Here is a 20,723-nt window from a genome sequence, read left to right on the forward strand (position 1 = left end):
TTACTTTTTTTTTTTTTTTTTTTTTTTTTTAACAAGCAGTGCCCACAGAAATTTCCACCCCTCGTATTCTCCCTCGTGGGGTCTATTTGGTTATCTCGGAGTGTTTCCGGAAATCTTACGCACATATGCAAGAACATACGCTTACTTCAAGTTTTAGGGAATTGCCCGTTTATTAAAAGGAACCATGAAGTCCCTAAAATACCAGCATCTTGGTGTCTTACCCAGCACAGAGTACAAGCCCAGTGAATGTCTGCTCCACCCCCATAGGCCCTCCAAAATGTGCAGAAGGGAAAAGGCTTTGTTTTTAACTCAAAAAACAAACAAAAACAAAAACAAAAAAACTCAAGCAAACAAACAAACTACCATCAGGGTGTCGCCACTCCCCAGAGCAACTTGAGAATCAGTTATTTAAGTGATAATGAGCTTAGGTACTAGGACAAGGGTTTCGAATGTTCAAGACTAAAAAGAATTTCTATATTTAAAATCCCTAGATAGCTGAGCTATTTTTAGAACTAGTCTCTCTTTAATAGTGGCCTAATTTGGTGTTTCTGAAGTTTAGGGTTTCTTTTTATAAGTCTAGAATGTCAGTCAAAATACATACACCTGAGAACAAGGCAATGTGCTACTTAGACATGACAGGACAGAGGCTCTCCATATGCGGCCCATGAACCACCTCATTAAAAATGTTTGACCAGCTTCCCAAGGTATTCTTGAGCCACTGAAATATAAGACCCGCTACTAAAGGAGAATCTAGAAAAATTTTTCTAAAAAAAGTACAAGAATTTTTGCACAAATAAGCCCAAGCAACATTCTACTAAGAGCATATAATCTATTTGGAAAGACAAGATAAACTATACATTCAAAAAAGAGATGAGCAAGAATATAGAGCATTATCTGATAAGTATCAAACGAGTGATCCTGGCAATAAATTATTAGGAATGTAACAACTACTCTAATTTGGGAACCACGAGAAGATTTATGGAATTGGATTTTAGGATGTCGAATGTCATTTCCCCTAGTCAAAGGCTATGTCATTTGCAATATTTGACTTTTATTGGCTGAGCAAAGAGAGATTATTCATCATTATTTCTTTGGGCATCTTAGCCTCCTGTGAGAAGTATCTGAGAATTTATCGTTTCTTTGGAGGAGCATTAGTATCTTTAAATTTGTTGTAATGGTAACTGAAGACAGCATGTGGTAGAAATGAGTGTTAGAAACGGGGCAGTGCGAAAGGTAAAGGAAACAAGGGCAACAAAGAGAGAGAAAGATTGAATACATAAGAATCTCTTAGAGCGAGTAAAAGGCATACCTGTCCATGAAAGAGGGGACAAAAGGAGAGTGTGCCTCAGTGACATGGAGGTTTCATTGTACAATATGTCACCTCCCTATTGCCTTCAAATGAAGAGTATGGAAGGCATGTGGGGGTGCCTGCTAATCAAGGGAGCTTTTCTGGGACTCTGCTGGGTCCCTTCTCTGTGTTTGTATTCCCCTGTCTTTCTGAATTTTTCTGGGATGGATTTCCAAAGTCACATTACTTTGCATTTTTGTAGCCTTTCTCCCCTCATTTAGAAAGCTTTAGCCGTACAGAATAAAAATTGCCAAATAGTGGTGTCAAATATTTTATTATACAGGAAATATTAATTTCTTCCATATTTTTATTGCAAAGTAGGAAAAAGAGGCAGTATCTTCCTGTTCATACCAAAATTGCATGTGGCTTTCTGTGACCTACTTGGTCGTGTGTGTGTGTGTGTGTGTGTGTGTGTGTGTATTTTTTTCCCTTTTCTCCAGCAAAGTCAGATTTTTCTGCCATTTCCTTGAAATGTGCAGTTGCCTTAAGTCTAACCCCAGACCTGTTAGCAGACTTGAACTCTGCTGAACAGCGTTCACCCATCCTCCCGAATAGAAAATGGATTGTAAACTCAAATGTTCCCTTGTAAGCATAAAGTCATTTGAACCCTAGCGTGCCCTTCTTCAAAGTTCCTTGGACTCTGGAGCCATTTCCCAATTATCCTTCCTCGGTGTGAAGGGATGAGTAGAACTTTCTCAGGGGTGAAACATAGTGGAGGCAACTACAGCTCACAGACTCTCCCACCATGGCCATCTGATGGCATTTTCTGCTCTTCTGTAGAAAAGGACGAAAGACACCAACCGATGGGGTGTCTCTGGTCTCCCTTTATTTTATTATTATTTTTTTTAATTAGTTGGTTGCCGGAGTTTGGGTCCGTTTCAGTCCTTCAGCCTCCTAACCCGCCCCGATGTTGTGCTCTAAATAAAATGGTCCACTAACACTGCAATATTTAGTGTTCCTGTTCATTTAGGTTTCTGTTGCAGAACCATATTTTAGACAGAATGTATTAGTTATGCTTACAAGAAAGTATTATACCTACATTAGCCATGGTTTACTAAGTTAATGAACTGTGGAGACAAAAGAATCATTGCCGTCAAGTTGCACAGTTGTCTGGTTCCCTGCTTTCGTCTGTCGTGTTCTCCTGGACTTCCTTTGAAGTTGTCTGTGTCCTTCCCACCCTGCCCCACATTTGCTGTCATCCCATCTTTTTTTTTTTTTTTTTTTTTAAGTTGCCGAGTTCTGGGGCTCCTTGGGTAGTGATCCTCGATTGGGGAAATTTTTCTGAGCCACTTGTGTGCTCCTCAGAATTCCTTGCAGACAAAGGCTACCAAAGCTATTCTGTGATCCCCCTGGGCCGTGCTGTGTTAATGTTCCATAAGGCAGACACACGGTGCCCTTGGAAATGCGAGCTTGGGTAATGCCTGGTGCCCGTGGAGGCCGGTAGGGAGGCGTTCGAGTTTTCTGGGAAGCCAGGTCTGTTAGCATTGGCATTTAAAACACAAAATATCACAGATTTCACTGCCGCCTGCCAGTAGTGAAATCTGTCTTTTCTTGGTGACAGGGGCTTACAGGGAGAGAGGTACTTTTTCAGGCCTTGCATGAATTTCGTGTACCTTCTTTCTCGCCATTGTCTGAAGCCCTGGAGAAGTTAGGAACACTTGTCCTGGCATTTAACCACATGATCTCCATCTCTTGTCTCTCTCCCCACCCCCCTCCTTCTTTTTCCCATAGGCCTAACTCCGCCCACTACTCCTCCTCACAAAGCCAACCAAGATAACCCTTTCAGGACTTCTCCAAAGCTGAAGTCCTCTTGCAAGACTGTGGGACCTCCTCCATCAAAGAAGCCCAGGTACAGTGAGCCTCCTGGCACCCAAGGCAATAACTCCACCAAGAAGGGGCCCGAGCAGTCTGAGTTGTACGCACAACTCAGCAAGACCTCCGTGCTCACCAGTGGACACGAGGAAAGGAAGGCCAAGCGGCCCAGCCTACGGCTGTTTGGTGACCATGACTATTGTCAGTCGATTAATTCCAAAACGGAAATACTCATTAATATATCACAGGAGCTCCAAGACTCTAGACAACTAGAATATAAAGATGCCCCCTCCGACTGGCAGGGGCAGATTTGTTCTTCCACAGATTCAGACCAGTGCTACCTGAGAGAGACTCCGGGGGCGGGCAAGCAGGTCTCTCCTTGCAGCACCAGAAAACAGCTCCAAGACCAGGAAATCCGAGCCGAGCTGAACAAGCACTTCGGTCATCCCAGTCAAGCTGTTTTTGACGACGAAGCAGACAAGACCAGTGAACTGAGGGACAGTGATTTCAGTAATGAACAATTCTCCAAACTACCTATGTTTATAAATTCAGGACTAGCCATGGATGGCCTGTTTGATGACAGTGAAGATGAAAGTGATAAACTGAACTACCCTTGGGATGGCACACAATCCTATTCGTTGTTCGATGTGTCGCCTTCTTGCTCCTCTTTTAACTCTCCGTGTAGAGATTCCGTGTCACCACCCAAATCCTTATTTTCTCAAAGACCCCAAAGGATGCGCTCTCGTTCAAGGTCCTTTTCTCGACACAGGTCGTGTTCCCGATCACCATATTCCAGGTCAAGATCAAGGTCCCCAGGCAGTAGATCCTCTTCAAGGTAACCTTGTCATCACCCACCCCAGAGCGTCAGGTCCAAAAAACAGACAAACCAACCAACCAACCAAAAAAAAAAAAAAAAAAAACAAAAAAAAACAAAACACGCACTCGCAACCCACAGGCAGCCCGGCCCCTCAACACCGCATCCCCAGTGCCTCTGGAACTAACGAGGATGTTGTCACACAGACAGTCCTCCTCATCTTAAATCTGTCAGCCTTGAGCACAGTGGCTTGAGCCAGTCGGATCACAGAGAGCAATTTGTAAGAAACCTACTTGCTCCCCTAACTTTTTCCATTACCTGGAGGGTTGCCCTGTGCCAGTACAGTTGAGATCCACGCGAGATAAAGCTGACATTGTACCAGACTGGTGCTCGGCGTTAGCATCAATAAGAGAGGCTGGGAAAGCACACATCACTCCCCAGACCTCTAAGCTGACTACACCATCACAAACCGCCACCGGGAAATCTCACCAGTAGCTAGGAAGAAAAAGCCGCTCTCTGTCACACGGTGTTCCGGGGGCTATTCTGTCGTGCCAGTAAACCGGGGTGAAGCGGCAGTTGCAAATGCCCTCTCTGTTTTTCCTCTCGCTCCCAGATCTTGCTACTACTATGAGTCGAGCCACTGCAGACACCGCGCGCACCGAAATTCTCCTCTGTGCGCAAGATCACGTTCCGGGTCGCCCTACAGCCGGAGGCCCAGGTGAGGGCGCCTGTCATTTTCCTTCTGCTCCTCTCACCCCCTCCTCTAGATGACGCGGTGTTAGCTCGAACCCTGCCCCCTCCCCCCATCATGATTCGTTTTGCTTGGGTAAATGGAGGCGGTTGACGGTTGACTTAATGATGAAGTTATGTTTCTCAGGTATGACAGCTACGAGGAATATCAGCACGAAAGGCTGAAGAGGGAAGAATACCGCAAAGAGTATGAGAAGCGGGAGTCTGAAAGGGCCAAACAAAGGGAGAGGCAGAGGCAGAAGGCAATTGTAAGCAGCTGGGAGCTCGCTTTCATTTTAAGGGAGGGTTTCTCTTCCCTTCCCTTCCCTTCCCTTCCCTTCCCTTCCCTTCCCTTCCCTTCCCTTCCCTTCCCTTCCTTCCCTTCCCTTCCCCTGTTTTTTGTTTTTGTTTTTTTTTTGTAGACTAGAAAATAAACTAAAGCGAAGGCTTTGTTAGAATATGCAACATTCAGCCTGTTGACTTTGAAACAGCGGTGGGTCCCCCATCCAATCCCTCTTGACGCAGATTATTGGGAAGCAACATGGTAAATGAGCGTAGGTTCCTATTCGGACTTCACGTTCCTCATTCATCTTGAAGCTCGTTGCTGTTCTCTACTTTTGTTTTCCAAAATGGAGGGAGCAGGGATTTATTCAGTCAAAGACTGGTTCCATCGGGGTCAGAAGATGGGTTTTTCTTACCGTCCTCTGCGGCTTTTGTGAGTGGAAGATGAGGCGGTGCCCGTGTTTGGTTTTTTAGTTTTTGTCTTTTCTGCAGACGTTAGAATTGGATCGTGCGGGAAGGGACCGGGTTCAAGTTAGATTTAAAGGAGGCGGTAGATGAAGATTTCCTAAAAAGTCATCATTTCTTACTTGTGCTGGGTCAGCATCTAACCAGGCAGTTGACACATCCACATTTCTTATGAGCTACTTTGCAGTAACCCATTATGTATTTCGTCACCACGTACTGCAAGGCATCACATCTCCTTGACATACAGACATCACTGACACTTCGATGTAAAGATCCAGGCTATGTTGAACTTGTTGGTTCTCTGCGGGTCACTACTTCTCAACACCTGCTCGCAAGTAGGTAGATTTTACCCCAGCTCCCTCCTATTGCTTTTCAACCCAGAACTTAGAAGGCGAAAGCCAGTGGCCCCAGTTGTCAGTCTTGCCCATGGCAGACATTCCTAATCAATTATGGAACTCTTCCCACTGAGCCCGCGGGGAAACTTTGGGTCTCTCCCAACTCAGGGCTTCAGGGAGCCTTGAGTAATCAATCAGAAGTGGCATTGCTTTCGTCCGCCGTGGCTGCCTGTCTGTGCTCGTTGTTCCTGAGAGTCATTGCAGTTAGATCAGCTGTTCCCAGGTCTTGCATATAAGGGAACCAAGGTTTAGGGAAATGACTTTCAACCGTAAAGGTGAGATTTATATTGTACCTTTAAGAAAACCTACAACCATCAACAAAATCTTGAAAAAACTACATAAAAGAACTGACGAATGGGGTCAAAATCAAGCACTGGCCAACAGTTATCAACCAGAGGGAAAAGGTTAACTGAGAGGCTTGTTAATAGCAGGCACTCGAGGAAAAAGAAGGGAGAAGTAATTGAATACTTAGGCTAAAGGTCTAGAGTGTTTGCTGTCATTTAACGTTGAAGCTACCTAAGACTGAATCAAAAGTCTTGTGCAAATTACAACACCTTTGCTCATTTTTCTCAACTTTCAAATGAGCTGTGATATTAAGAGCTGCCGGAGTGTCATTCGTTAACACTTAAAGAAGACTAATGAAAATTAAAAATTCAATTTTTCTAATTTTGCTGTATTTAATTAATAGCCTGTTCAATAATTATAATAACTCACATTTATATAATGCCATAGAGTTTACAAAGCCTTTTGGTATGGCACATTACAGTTAATCTTTACAAAAGAGAATCATGTTGAGCAAGCATGTAGGAAAAGAGTTATTTTAGTGTTTGCAAATCCATATTTTGTAAAATCCTTCATGTTTCTTCCCAAAAGTATCACAGCGAAGAGAACGATTAACGGTTTCATCGTGTGTTTGTGCAAAATACACCACTATGACCAAAGCTGTGCAGATAAATGTGGCTAAATGGCATGTGTTTCTTTTTTTCCTTCCGAAGATAATTTAGTGCCAGATACTTAATGAGAGTGCATAAAGGAGAGAGGGGTCTTTTCATTAGTTTGGCTCTTTCCAAAATGTCAATTGGTGTGGCTGGTCTACATTCCACAGTTACGCCTGTGCCAAAAGCAACCTTGAGGTCACTAGCCCCAGACTGAAAGCAGATACCCTCTGCCTTCTCTTTGTGTCACCAATGTTGACCAGTTCTTTAGTTAATTCTTTGAGTAAGACAGTCTTTATCAGTTATCTCTGAAAGATGGCTTATATAGTAAAAATATCAAGTTGGCTTACACTGAGTCATTATAAATTAACTAGACATCTGGCTTTGAGATTTTTTTTGTTTTTGTTTTGGAAAAGGAGATTGAAAAAAAAAACTAGGACATAGGGATTATTTACTCTGTAATCAGCGAACTATAGATAATAAGAGCTGAATATAAAGATTTGGGACTAACTCGTAAATTCACCCCCTCTTGGACAATGACATGCTGTTTCTGCTTCACATAAGCGAGAACTCGTGATCCTTTATGTGATAAACATTTGCTAGTTGCTTAGGATATAGAATCAGGTAAGACCTGGTCCACACATCCAGGGAGCTTCAAGTCTCCCGGCAGATAAAGATATGCAAACGAGCAATAAGGTACGTTAAGTGCTATGGCAGAAGGTAACCTAAGGTACTGGTGGCAAATGGGTGGACACCTAGACCTGAGAATGAGGGAGGGCATTCCTGGTGAGGGTGAGATTGATCTGAAATCGAAAGAGAAGGAAGGCAAAGGTTTTCTACACCTGTGCTTTCCAATATGGCAGCCACTCGCCACACTGAATTAAGATGCACTATAAATGTGATTGGCTGTTGAAAATTTAGTTCAAAAGAAGAGGGTAAAATGCCTGATTAATACTTTTCATATCAATGGCAAATTGAAATGATAATGTTTTGGACATATTGAGCTAAACAAAATACATTATTAAAATTAAATTTTCTGTTTCTTTTTGCTTTTTTAACATGTGCCTCCTAGAAAATTTAAGTTTGCATAGGCTGCATTATGTTTTTAGTGGGCACTGCTGTTCTAGGCAGAAGCTATAGGTCACAGTAAGTCCCTAGACAAGAGCAAGGTATGCTGAGAAACTGCTAGTCATTTAACCAGAACACTGGGGAACAGAATCGGTACTGGAGGGCTCGATGGAAGCGCGATCCTTAAAGTGTCCTGTAAGACATGACAAAGATTGTGAAGGCTATCTTGAAGGCATAGTGGAATTTCTTAATGAGTTTACCATAGGAAGATTTTCTGATTGCTTTCCTTCATCAAGATGATTTACTTTCTTGTGCCACAGTGCATTTGCAAAATGTATTTTAATGGACTTGGGCACAGAGATACATGTGATGAGCTTTGACTCATTTGACTGGATCAGCTTGAGAGATCATTCGTGAAAGAAACAGCTAAAGGAACTAGGGCAGTCCTCTTAACTTGGTTGGGTAGGTGATTTCCATTCATATTTTTGAGAAACCCTTGACGTAAAGAATAAGTAGTAAATTTTGTTTAGAATATCTAGGGCGCAATGTTGGGTTATCTATTAATTCAGATCAATCATATAATTAGAGGACTAGCAAAGCAGAGGCCCAAAAAGGAAATGAAAAAAATGTTAAATCATCGAATAACTGATATTTTACAAAATTAAAGCGGTCTTTGCCGCCTTTGGCTTGCTGTCTATATTGCTTTTATTTTGAGTTCCGTAAGGAGACGGTTTAGGAGGTCTGTATAAACTTGTCATTGCTTATGCGTCTAAAAGTCTTTATCCAGACCAACCTGGATGCAGCAAATCAGAGAGTTAAGAGAGGTCTAATAGTCAGTAGTTACTAACACAGAATCTTATATTCGGTTGACCATTGCCACCGTTCTGATTGTTCCTTTCCTCCACTTTCCACCTGAATTCTTTCTCAAGAACCACGTCACCCTGTCTTTCTCAGCCTTGCAGTAATTTAGGTTAATCGGAACTTTGCAAGCCAGAGTTTGGCACTTAATGTCTAAACTGTCACTGCCCTAATTTCTCGTAGAGTTCTAAGTCCCACTCATTTGCAGTCGGTAAAATTTTCTGCCAGAAAACATGATAATGGGATGTTCATTTAAAGGGTAAATGTACACATTATGATACGGCTCAGTGCTTGAAACCCAAACCAGATGTGCCTGGGCAATGACTAAGCCATTTCATTTCTCCCTTCCATTCGTCAGTATGCAGCCCAGGAGTCAGGAACAGTGCTTCATCACGGATAATTATCAGCTTCTTCCAAATGGGAAAAAAAAAAATTGTGTGTGTGTGTAATTTCTCATAGTTAGAATTTTTGGAGAAAATAGTTTTCTATCCAAGCCTTTTTCAAGAGATACTTCATGTAGGTTAGAATACATGTTCTATTGTGAGTTGAACCTCACTATTTAGAAATTATCAGTTTTACTGAAAGCTGTCCTACATCCTCTCAGTTTCCATGCTGTCTGCCTTATCCGTGTGTTTACTTGCATACTGGCTCTTACGTAGACTATCTTGGATTTATTCACCCTGATCCAAATTTAGGCTTAGAAGAATATTCCTGGGTAGTACTTAACTGCAAGTAACTTTGGAAAACTGAGTACTGTAGTTTTGTTTCTTCCCTAAGAGTATTATTATAATCAATATGAAGGGAAAGAGAGGGAAAAAACACAATTTGACTTTTGTCAAGGTTTGGCATTTCTTTCTGTCCATATGTGCCTTTTCACAGCCATCCACCCCCTCACCTTGTCTTTTAGATGGAGGACCTCACTGTACCATTCAGCCTAGAGGGCATAGATTTTATCCATACACCTCACATACAGTATTTGTAATATCTTTGAAATTTCTGAGGAAGTCAGGTTGGTAGCTAATCCGGAAATGAACATGAGTCTTTCGTGGCTGAAGTTGACATGCAGCTTCCTTAACATAGGAAAAAGAATTTTTACATTATCCCGACTTGGAAATGTAGGCTAAGAGTTCTGAGAATCAAAATCTAAATTCTATCACGCTGTTCCTTGTTGTTACCTGGCGTTGCAAAGCATTTTAGGGAGATAACCCATAAAGAAGCATCAAGCACAGTGCTTGGCATATATTAGAATTCAATAAATGTTAACCTCCCTGCTAAATTCCCTTTCTCTTAGTCAAACCCCTTTTACCAAGACTAGCTTATTATTTGACTGCAGCCATTGTATGTTTCCCCAGCTACCCGAGAGGCTCTATTCTCTTTTTGATAAAGATTTTGATCATGCAAAGTCAGTTAATTTCAGTCAGTTTTTTTCCCTGTATTTCCCCCCCTGCATTTTGATATAATGATGATTTACTATACCTGTTAATGCAATATAAATCTTCAATTTTGTTATCCACACCATCAGCAAACTAGCTTTTGTGAAAATTGAAGCTAAAAGATATTTGATAAATGTTCCATCCTCCTCAATAGTGGAAACTGGTCCGAAAATCATTTTTCAAGGAGCTTTTTCCAAAGGTTTAGAGTTCCTCCAAGCCTTTAAGAAGTTGAAAATGTTATTAAGCATTTTGATTTCTTTTCCTTTCATCTCCTGTTTAGAAATTAATGTCTTGAAAAATTGGCTGCAAATGTTAAGGTTTTTTAAAGATATGGAATCTATTCATCTGCCTAATAAAACTGCAACATGTTAAAAATAATCGGTTCTTTGCTAGACATTTTGGCCAATCTTGGAAAGATTTTTGTCTTTGCTTTTAGACCTTCAGATGCCTTTTAGTTTCATTTTTAGCACTAGGAAAACCAAGCACTCTAATCATTTTCTAAAATGAGAATTTCAGCATGTATTCAATCTCTGATCTTTGTAAGGAAGCAAGACGTGGTTCCATTCCTGTGTTTCATAAAAGGAGATGATAGACAAATAGGTAATTTAAGTGATTGTGCACCAGCCCTTTGGGTCTGTTTTTTCCCATCTAGATTGTGTCTTCTTTTTACTGCAGAATGTATCAGTATCCAAAAAGGTCCTCTGGTTTATCTTCTTTGTGGGATCGTTGTTGCATACAGTTTTGTATAAAGAAGCAATTCAGAGACTGTCCCAATATGTTTGCATATGGACGTGCATATGGTCGATTTTAGCTTTAACTTCAAATTTCCTTGAATACGTAGGCTGTGTGTATTCCCATAATGGTAGTTGAGCAATTTCTTTGTGATGGTTCAATTTCTTTCTCTCTCTTCTGCCTTTCCCCCTCCTTTTTCTTTATACAGTAGTAACCTTCCTAAAAAAGGCCTATTAAAAAAAAAAAAAAGTAACACCCATGCAAGCAGGCGCCAGAAAGTTTAGATAACAGTCCCATCACATTTGGCTGTTTGGCTAGAGCTGGCTGTAAATAGAATGGAATGTGGTGTTATGAGTCCCTTACTCCAGTGTACAACACTGCCCCAGGATGAGTCTCACCATCCATTTATATTTATTGATTTCCAGGATGTGCTGGGTGGTCTGGAACAACACAATTACAGCCTTCAGTTGAGACATACAATCTACATGGAAGTGAATCAGGCAGTCCGTTCTGTTTGTGGGACTTCACCCGGTCAATCGTTTAGGCCTGATAGCTGTTGTCAAGGGAATTGTGTTTTACTGAGTGTTTCAGTGGAGGCCCACCTCGGATTTTCAGAAGTGATTTTTAGCAGTGAGAGCTCTGCAAACATGTAGTTACTCCACACTTCTTCCACTTAAACCTGTAAAAACAAATCATGGAAACCTTTGTCAATTCACTCAGCTTACCTACCTTGGCAAGGTCTTTCCTATGACTAGGCATCAAACCTGGCTTTCATTCTCCATTTTCTTAGAGAGTCTCAGGGAGTAAGGATTACCCTTCAGCCTCTTTGGTGCAATGAAGGGTGTAAGGGTAAGTGTTGAAATTGATTAACTGACTGGTGATTGATTGATTTTTCAACAAATATTCATTTAGACTCTGTTAGGTTTCAAGTACCCTTAACATACAGTTGTCAATCGGACAGATGCAGATTGTAGGGGGAAACAGACATGAAACAACGAGTTAATTATTAATTATTTAATTACAATTGGTCATCAAACTCTGAAAGAGAAATAGTGTACTATAAGAACAAATGATAGGAAACCTGACCTCCTCTCAAGTCTCAGAAAGGAAATGATTGTTGAGTTCGGTGTAATTTTAGACAGTATGTGTATATCGGAGAAGAGGAGGAGGAGACAGTGTGGGGAGGCTATTATAAGGAGCAAGGGAACAGCTTGTGCAAAGGCCTTGGGGAAGGAAAGGAGCACACTATATACTAGGGACCGAGTAGCTCAAGGTGGCTGGAAAATAAAGGGATGAGTGGGAAGTAGGAGGGAAAACCCACGAGGGAGACGAGTCTAGACCACACAAGGCCTCGTGGGTCCTGTTAATGATTTAGGTCTTTCCTTAAAAGTTATGTGAGGCCATTGAAATGTTTTAGACAGTAATTGACATGATCAGATTCCTGTTCCCTTAGCAAAGATTATTCCGATTGAAGTGAAAGAATAGATTGGAGGAGAATAAATATAGACCCAGGATCCAAGTTAAGAGACTGTTAGGCTAGTCCACAAAGAGATGCTGGCACCTCGGTTTAGAGGAGGTCGAGTAAGAGAGACAGGCCAGGCAGGTATTGAGGAGGTAAAATCAACAGAGCCAATGAATGCTTGGATGTATAGAGGGGACTAAAAGGGAAGAATCGAGGAAGGCGCTCAGGTTTTTGTCCTGAATCTTGGCTAGATGACATTAACTTCACTGACATTAAGACCATTGGAGAGAGACCTACTGGGGAGAGGGTGGAACTGGAGCGCTGGGTTTGGGTAATGGTCTAGTTTGAAGTGCTCAGGGGACATCCAGCTCGAGATGTCAGATAGACAGTTGGCTATTTGCATCTGAGTCTCCGAGGAACTTCTCTTATCAAAACAGAAATATGAGCGTTGCCTGTGGTAAAAGAAGATGATGAACGGATGATCGGATCACCTAGGAGACTCTAGTCTGTAAATTGCTCAGTTATGTTTCACAAGTGCTTACTGAGTTTTCACTCTTTGCCAGGCCCTTTGCTAAATACTGGGCATATGAAAAGGAAAGACATGCAGGGAATAACATAGAGTATCTCTTTGCCATAAGCCCAGATTACTTTGTACCTCATCCGAGACAGGACACCCTCAGTACATCTGGAGGAAACTCTTCGGCAAGCTGAATCCATGCCTTAGTCCTGTGTGTTTCCTAATCTTGGCTCCCATCTAACTTAAAGCTTGCAACCTATAAGTTCACTTCATTCTTGTTTGTTCTCAGTAGGCATATAGACGAGTTGGTAAGCACATTCTTTCCATTGACGCCCTATGTTCTCGAAAAACCTTGCCTTGGTTTTGAGGGACATCATCACCTTTGGCCTTGTCTTCTTGGAACGACAAATACAGGATTGCTTCTTACACTGAGAAGTGTTTTTTACTGTTTCCTGAAAAAGGAGTCCATCCCTGGGCTGTAAGATATTATTCCCATATTTTGCAGGCTATAAATTGCTGATGACTTTCAGATTATGATGATATTGACTCCACTTCTGAAAATTAGGCCACACCCTTCTAGTCTGTTCCTAAAATAAGATTCATTGCTAAAGTGAAATTTATAGCTTCTTTTATAGCTTTTATTCTGCAGAGACCCATGGCTTAAAATAGCCTACATTTTAAGACTGTATTTTCATATTATTGTCTTTGGACCACCTGCATCAGAATCACTGGGGTGTGCTTATTAAAAATGAAGATTGTTGAATCGTATTTTCTAATTTTTTTAATATAGCCAGGATAAACCCCAATAATTTGCATTTTTAATAAGCACCCCAGGTAATTTTTATTTATACTGGAGTTTAAGAATCGTTGTTTCGAGGGATGTCTAAATTTGTACATCTCATTATTCGAATCCTGAGTTAAATGAGAAATTAAACAGTTTTGCAAGCCAGGTCAGTTTCTTACCAATTTGGAAGATGAATAATCAAGTCACAGGTGTTAAAATATTTAACCGGTATCTTCCAGCTGTCCAGAGATAAAAAGATTGCATTGCCCATGTTTCTTTTGTAAAACATAGACGCTCACTTGAGCGAAGAACAGAGCTGGAGAGCAAAAGCAGAAGAGTGAGATCCAGGGTAGGGTGCGCGGGAGAAAGAGCAGTACTGGAGAAATGGACACGAAAACCGGGGTCACGTGTTGTCTCTCATTCAGTTTTAGTGTACGTTTGGCTTTCACTGGCATGCTCCGTGGGCTCTTGGTGCGCATGAGCAAACATGTATGAATGTTTCTAGAGATGTAGCTTCCTTCCTATCTCCAGAACTGGCAAAAGTCTCTCCTTACTCCCCCCTACCCCTTCCCCAGGAAGAACGCCGTGTGATTTACGTTGGTAAAATCAGACCTGACACAACACGGACGGAACTGAGGGACCGTTTTGAAGTTTTTGGTGAAATTGAGGAGTGCACAGTAAATCTGCGGGATGATGGGTAAGAATCTTCAAGATTATTTCTTGTTTAGAGGCTGACATATGTAAAAAATTATGGCCATAAGATTACTAGGATGGGAATGCTTTGACAGATGACATGTTGAGTTCAGAACCTTATTTATTTTCTTTTATCCCTATTTATTAATCTTTCTAGTTGAGATTTCCTGTCCCAGAAATAAGTATTTAGCTGCTTGACAGGACAATCACACTGATAAATGGATGCAGCGGTTGAGACGTTGGCACCAGCGAAGTCTCCCGAAGTAAGGAAGGGTTACAGGCATATATGTTAATCCTTCCTCACCAGCTTTGATCCTCTCTTCTTTGTCTGTTCCAGAGACAGCTATGGTTTCATTACCTACCGTTATACCTGTGATGCTTTTGCTGCTCTTGAAAACGGATACACTTTGCGCAGGTCGAATGAAACTGACTTCGAGCTGTACTTTTGTGGACGCAAGCAATTTTTCAAGTCTAACTATGCAGACCTAGGTATGGATTTTATTGTACATGGAATGAGGAATCCATAATGTAAGGCTCAAAAATGGAAGCAGATGTAAACCATAGGCATATTGGGTTGGGCCATCATTTTATTTTGCTAGGGGGGGATATTTGAATACATATTTTATCTTATTTCTAATTTTTTATCATCTGGGCCATTCTCAGAAGCAAGGGGCTTAGGTTTTGGAAACAAAGGACAGAAGTGAGTTCTTTGGAGTATCTTCTCAAATGCTGAAAGTCTGGGCTATTTGCGTATGTGTGTGTTAGCAAGCGTTTATGTTTTGTGTGTGTGTGTGTGTGTGTGTGTGTGTGTGTGTGTGTGTGTGTGTCTTTATTGTGTAGGTTTGCAGTGCGACTCCTTTTGTATAAACCTTAGCATTATCATCATTGGCTCATGGAACAGAATATGCAAAAGTCTGGTTCTTTTTTCCTTATTGTCCTACAAACTCTTAAAAATGTTAAGACATATTCTACAAATTACACCTTGAGAAGAGAAAATATAATTTCATATGCTAAATCACACTATACTTTCTTTAAAACAAAAGAAGAGGGGAAAAAAAAAACAACAACCCTGTTCTGTTTTTTAGTGTTTCCAGATGCTAGGCACTGTGCCCGGGGCTCTGCAAGCATTTTCTTATTTAATTACTACAGAACAATCTTAGAAGGTGGCTATTGTTACTGTCATCTCCCTTTGACAGATAAGGAAACTGAAGCATTTCTAAGTATTCATTTTTCCTGTTATAAAAGTTATACAGACTCAAGGGGTAACATTTGGGAAATATAAAAAAGTACTAAGAAAAATAGTCCTATCACCTATCAGCACATCACCTAAAGGTCTGCTGTGTGATTTGCAGTCCAGTGTTTTGTCTCAGAATGTCTAATTTCTTACAGTTGAGGTCACATCATATAGATTTATAAAGCTTTAAATTCTACTTTTCTCAGTTAATATTATAGAAGTTCATTTTCCACTGTGATTCATGGGATTCAAAATAATTTATCAACTTATTTGAATGGTTGCACTGTATTGTGTTAGGTGAGTACCATTATATTTAATCATTCCATTACAGCTAAACATTTATTTAATTGTCAATTTTTTGGCATTATAAATAATGCCAAAATGGACATCTTAATTTTCTTCTCCATTTTAATTTGGTGCCTTTGCATGTCAGTCCCTATTTAATGTGTGTATTGTAAGCCTTTAAATTCTTAGATGAAGGAATGAAGGAAGGAAAATGGCAAATGTCTTGTGCATATGACATAATTATTTAAATCAATTTGTAACAATAATCATAAAATTAACATAGAAATCTCTTCCGAAGCATTACTCTGTATCTGTCTGCACTTGCTTTGGCTTGGTATAAAGAAAGAAATGAATACCAAATACGGGGATTTTTTTTCTCCCTTCCACCGAAGTGATGTCTTCCTAAAGTAATTGATATAGGTGGTGTGCATTGTTCGGGGGGGAATATGCTATAATTCACTTCACAGGCTAAATAGATAGTATGAAGCAGGGGAGAGGCAGCTGACTGTCAGAGAGATAGAGGCCTAGGGATGAAAATATAAAAGGTGGCAAGTCATTTGTTCAAATGTTGGCTGATAAAAACAGTCAAGACGGATTGAAGTCTTAAGTTGATTTGACTTATTTTCTTCAGTGATGAAGGCCAGGGTGTTTCCAGTCTTTCAAAACATCTAGAGTTTAAAATAAGCTACCTAGAGGGGCCTTTAAATCACGATTCATCACTGGTAGAGGGAGGATTGGATGGTATTTCCAAATTGAACCGGAGCCTCCCTGAAATATTTCTAAGAAGAATGTTTCCCCTCTTGTTATCTCTCTGTCTAGCCAGCAGCAATAGAAACTTTGCCGTCGCTAAGCTGGCTCTGTATTCTGTGAAAAGTAGGTTTGATGTGTATTGTAGCAGCATGGCTTTTTCCAATTCCCTCAAGCCCTACAATTTCACGAAGGGTAGTCGATTGGAGCGTAGTTGCTCTGTAGTGGAAAGACCCCTGGCTTTGGAATCTTACAGATCTGGTTTTGAAACCTGACTTAAATTCTGACCTTGAACAAACAATTACACGTCCTCTGCTTCCAGTCCTTCGTTTGTAAACCACTCCATAATGTTGTTGCAAAGATTAAATGTTTGTGAAGCTGTTAGCACAGTATCTGTGTGAAGCTGTTAGCACGGTGTCTGGCAGAAAGTAGGTGCTCAATAAATAGAAGCTATGATTGTGATTATAAATGATGGTAATGAGAAGTTAGAAATACCAGTTATTTTATTTTTTTAATGTTTATTTTTGAAAGAGAGAGAGAGAGACAGAGAAGAGACAGAGTGTGAGTGGGGGAGGGGCATAGAGGGAGACACAGAATCTGAATCAGGCTTCAGGCTGCAAGCTGTCAGCGCAGAGCCTGACTCGGGGCTCAAACCCACTGACCGCAAGATCATGACCTGAGCTGAAGTGGGTCGTTTAGCCGACGGAGCCACCCAGGCGCCTCTGAAATTTCAAGTTATTTTAAAATGAAAGCATCAGCTTCAGGGGTCAGCTTCGGAACTGAATGGCATTCATATGTTTCTTGTTTTTATCCCCTGAAGACGTTCGGTGCAATGCTTCAGGGAACGTCCGGTGAATTTGGTGAACATGAGACCAGACTGGACACTTGGAGGGATCGGGAGCTCATATGTGTGTCCAGAGTTAGTGAAAAGGATGTGATATAGATTAATTTTACCAGAAGTAAAGTGACCTATCATTTTAGATAGATTTAACCAGTTTTTTTTTTCTGTTTTTATTTGCTCCCCATGCCAAGTTAGCTCACACATCCTATCCCTCTGCTATGGAGGCCACCTAGTGATTACCACAATGCTATTAGTGCACAGTGTAATGATTCCAAGTTAATATCATGAGCCACTTTTATAAGTGAGACTCGAGAGTTTAAAAGGACAATCAAAGTTACCAAGGTCAAGCCAGGATTTAGGCCTGGTTTCCATGAATCTGTAATCTGTGAGTCTGTCTGTTTACTGTCTTGTAAACAGATGGGTCTTTCTGAAAGACCTCGATGAAAAATCTTGAAGAGGAAAGATAGAAATTAAATTAGGACTGTAGGACCAGAAGAGAAGGATGGGTCAGTATTAAGAATATAATAATTTGGGGTGCCCGGGTGGCTCAGTTGTTCGAGCACCTGACTACGGCTCAGGTCCCTATCTCCCTGTTCGTGAGTTTGAGCTCTGCATCGGGCTCTGTGTTGACAGCTCGGAGCCTGCTTCAGATTCTGTGTCTCCCTCTCTTTCTGCCCCTGCCCTGCTTGCACTCTGTCTCTGTCTCTCTCAAAAATAAACATTAAAAAAAGGTATAAAAAGGAATATAATAATTTGCTCATCAGGAATTAGTTATCGCATAAAACTTATACTAAGAAAAATAAAATAAATAGTATATCCATCACAAATTATTAACTCAAAAAATGTATTACATTATCAGCATCTTGAATATATCCATAACTTTACATATACCCTTGGCATTAATTGGTAAATCATCCCAAGATCCCAACACAAATATTTTCAACCACTTTTTTTTTTTTAGTATGCTGGCATTCAAGATTAATACATTCATTCAAAAAATATTCATTTTAGTACCTCCTTTGTGCCAGAAGTTTTCTAGGCGGTAGGAATACCGTTGTAACATGATGTGTTTCTATTTATACGGTATCATTATTTGTAACAACTTATTTATTTTTAATAACTAGAGTGGCTTTGGGGTTATTCCCATAAAACTTTTATTATGTCTTAGTTGTGTTGCGACATCCTTCTTTAGTGGCAAGAAAGAGGTGTTGTCGATGTTATTTTCTCAGGAATTGTACATAACCACATTCTGTATTCATGCGACGACAAAGAGTTTGCGGATGCCCGTAGTGTGACATAGTATGCCCGCATAAGTGATTCCATCTATGTGAATACCAGCCAGCATGTTTCATAGTGAAGAAACTCTTGAGAGCCACGGTTTTGAAGCATCTTTTGCTAACGAAAATATGGAAACCCTGAAACTCTGGGTTTGATGTAGAGTGACCCAAAGTTAAGATATTTTAAGTCTTCTCAGAATTTCCTTCAGGAAAGATATGTATGTGTGCTCTTGATGTTTCAGTGATGACCTTAATGCCACAGAGTCCGGCCATCAGGGAGCTCGTCTAACTTTATTTGTAATGCAAGTGGAATTCTGATTTCAAGTTAATGTCAAGCCACGAGCAGGACTTCGTGTGTGTGTGTGTGTGTGTGTGTGTGTGTGTGTGTGTTTCTACAAGAAAGACTTTGATTGGAACAACCGCTGGTCGTGAGGCTTTAGTGATACGAGCCAACTGCTCATCAGGCTATGAAGAGAAGGGTGGGAGCCAGTGTGATTTAAGAACTGACTCCTGGAGATTTTAGTGAGGAGCGATTTTTTCCCCTTTCTTTTATGTCCGGCCGACTGCAATTGCTGTTCTTCCCTGGAAAAACTGGATTGACAAAACGTCAGTAAATACAAGGGATGGTAAGAGTGAAAGGAAAAACAAAAGTGAAGGAATTTCCTTGCCTTTAAGTCTGAGATGGTTAAAGGAGCTCGAAGCGAGGAGGGGAAATCAGCCTGGTACTGGAGAGCTTGAGGGATTGCAACCTTTTCAGCAGAACAGCTTGTGAGGTCAATGAGGATGCCTCCACATTATCTACTCTTACACTCTCTGTCACTTCGGACATTTCTATTTTGTAACTTATTCTGGATGAAACATACAAGGGTTCATATTTTAGTAGGATTGTTAATGTTTCCCAGAGAGGTCTTGTTTTCCCTGCAAATAAGTGCTTTCAAATGAATGAGTTCATTTGCAAGAGGCTTCCTGTTCTGTCTCCAAGATACCTTTTCCTCATTTGCAAGACCGGCAAGAAATATCTGACTTTTTTATAAATGTCAGCGGAGGAAAATCAGAAATATTTAGAATCAGAATTTCATTTCACACCCATTGCTGCTGGAACATGACAGTTTTGTTAAGGGCTATGTGAAGTACGTGGAACTCTTCACAAAAGCTGACTTGGACTAGTGTAGGAATTCAAAGAAGACCGTGGTTTTATTCTTACCTGTGAATTTTTCCTCTCGTATTCTTGGGTAAAGAGGTTGACTTCACCTTCTCTGGACCTGAAGTGTTTCCCTGAACCTTCTCATGTGGGCATAATTTGTGCCACTATTGCTGGGGTTTCCCCAAGGTACTGGAATAGATCAATGGATCATATGTCCCTCCTGCCTCAAAGGGGAGCAGTCAGGTGGCGAATGGGCGAAATTCTAATGATTCCCCCTCCTGCCCACTCTCCTGGCTTTTATGCTCTGTGAAATCCATCCTATTGGATAGGGAAGTTAATTCCAGCTTCTACTCTTACCTGTCCACCTAAGTTGTCGAGGAACCTTGGGTAAGTCGTTTAACATGCCAGAAAGGGGGCAGGACATGGTTTTTTTTTAAGTATATTGATTGAATGTGTTGCTATTGAATAGAAATACTAAATTTGTTCTGGTTATCTCCTAGGATTGTTTAAGACTAAAATGAGTCAATAAATGAGTGGTTTTTTTTTTTTTTAATTTTTTTTTTCAACGTTTATTTATTTTTGGGACAGAGAGAGACAGAGCATGAACGGGGGAGGGGCAGAGAGAGAGGGAGACACAGAATTGGAAACAGGCTCCAGGCTCTGAGCCATCAGCCCAGAGCCCGACGCGGGGCTCGAACTCCCAGACCGCGAGATCGTGACCTGGCTGAAGTCGGACGCTTAACCGACTGCGCCACCCAGGCACCCCAATAAATGAGTGTTTTGAATGCTTCCCACCCCTTACCCTCTGCAAATATATGTGTATTTTAAATACTTATTTTTATGTATTATATATAATTATATATATATA

At 40.9% G+C, this 20,723-nt stretch overlaps 1 protein-coding gene across 2 annotated transcripts in view; it reads left to right on the forward strand.

The window, feature by feature from the left end:
* PPARGC1A (PPARG coactivator 1 alpha) overlaps window positions 1-20,723 on the forward strand; it is a 133,381-nt gene that overhangs the window by 108,160 nt on the left and 4,498 nt on the right. For both annotated transcript variants that reach the window (XM_036064273.1, XM_036064271.1), the window contains exons 8-12: window positions 3,080-3,995; window positions 4,588-4,692; window positions 4,852-4,972; window positions 14,210-14,331; window positions 14,665-14,816. In XM_036064273.1, the coding sequence (XP_035920166.1) occupies window positions 3,080-3,995; window positions 4,588-4,692; window positions 4,852-4,972; window positions 14,210-14,331; window positions 14,665-14,816 (1,416 nt within the window). The remainder of the gene's footprint in view (window positions 1-3,079; window positions 3,996-4,587; window positions 4,693-4,851; window positions 4,973-14,209; window positions 14,332-14,664; window positions 14,817-20,723) is intronic.

Source organism: Lynx canadensis, chromosome B1 (genome assembly GCF_007474595.2).
Source record: "Lynx canadensis isolate LIC74 chromosome B1, mLynCan4.pri.v2, whole genome shotgun sequence".
Classification (NCBI taxonomy): domain Eukaryota; kingdom Metazoa; phylum Chordata; class Mammalia; order Carnivora; family Felidae; genus Lynx; species Lynx canadensis.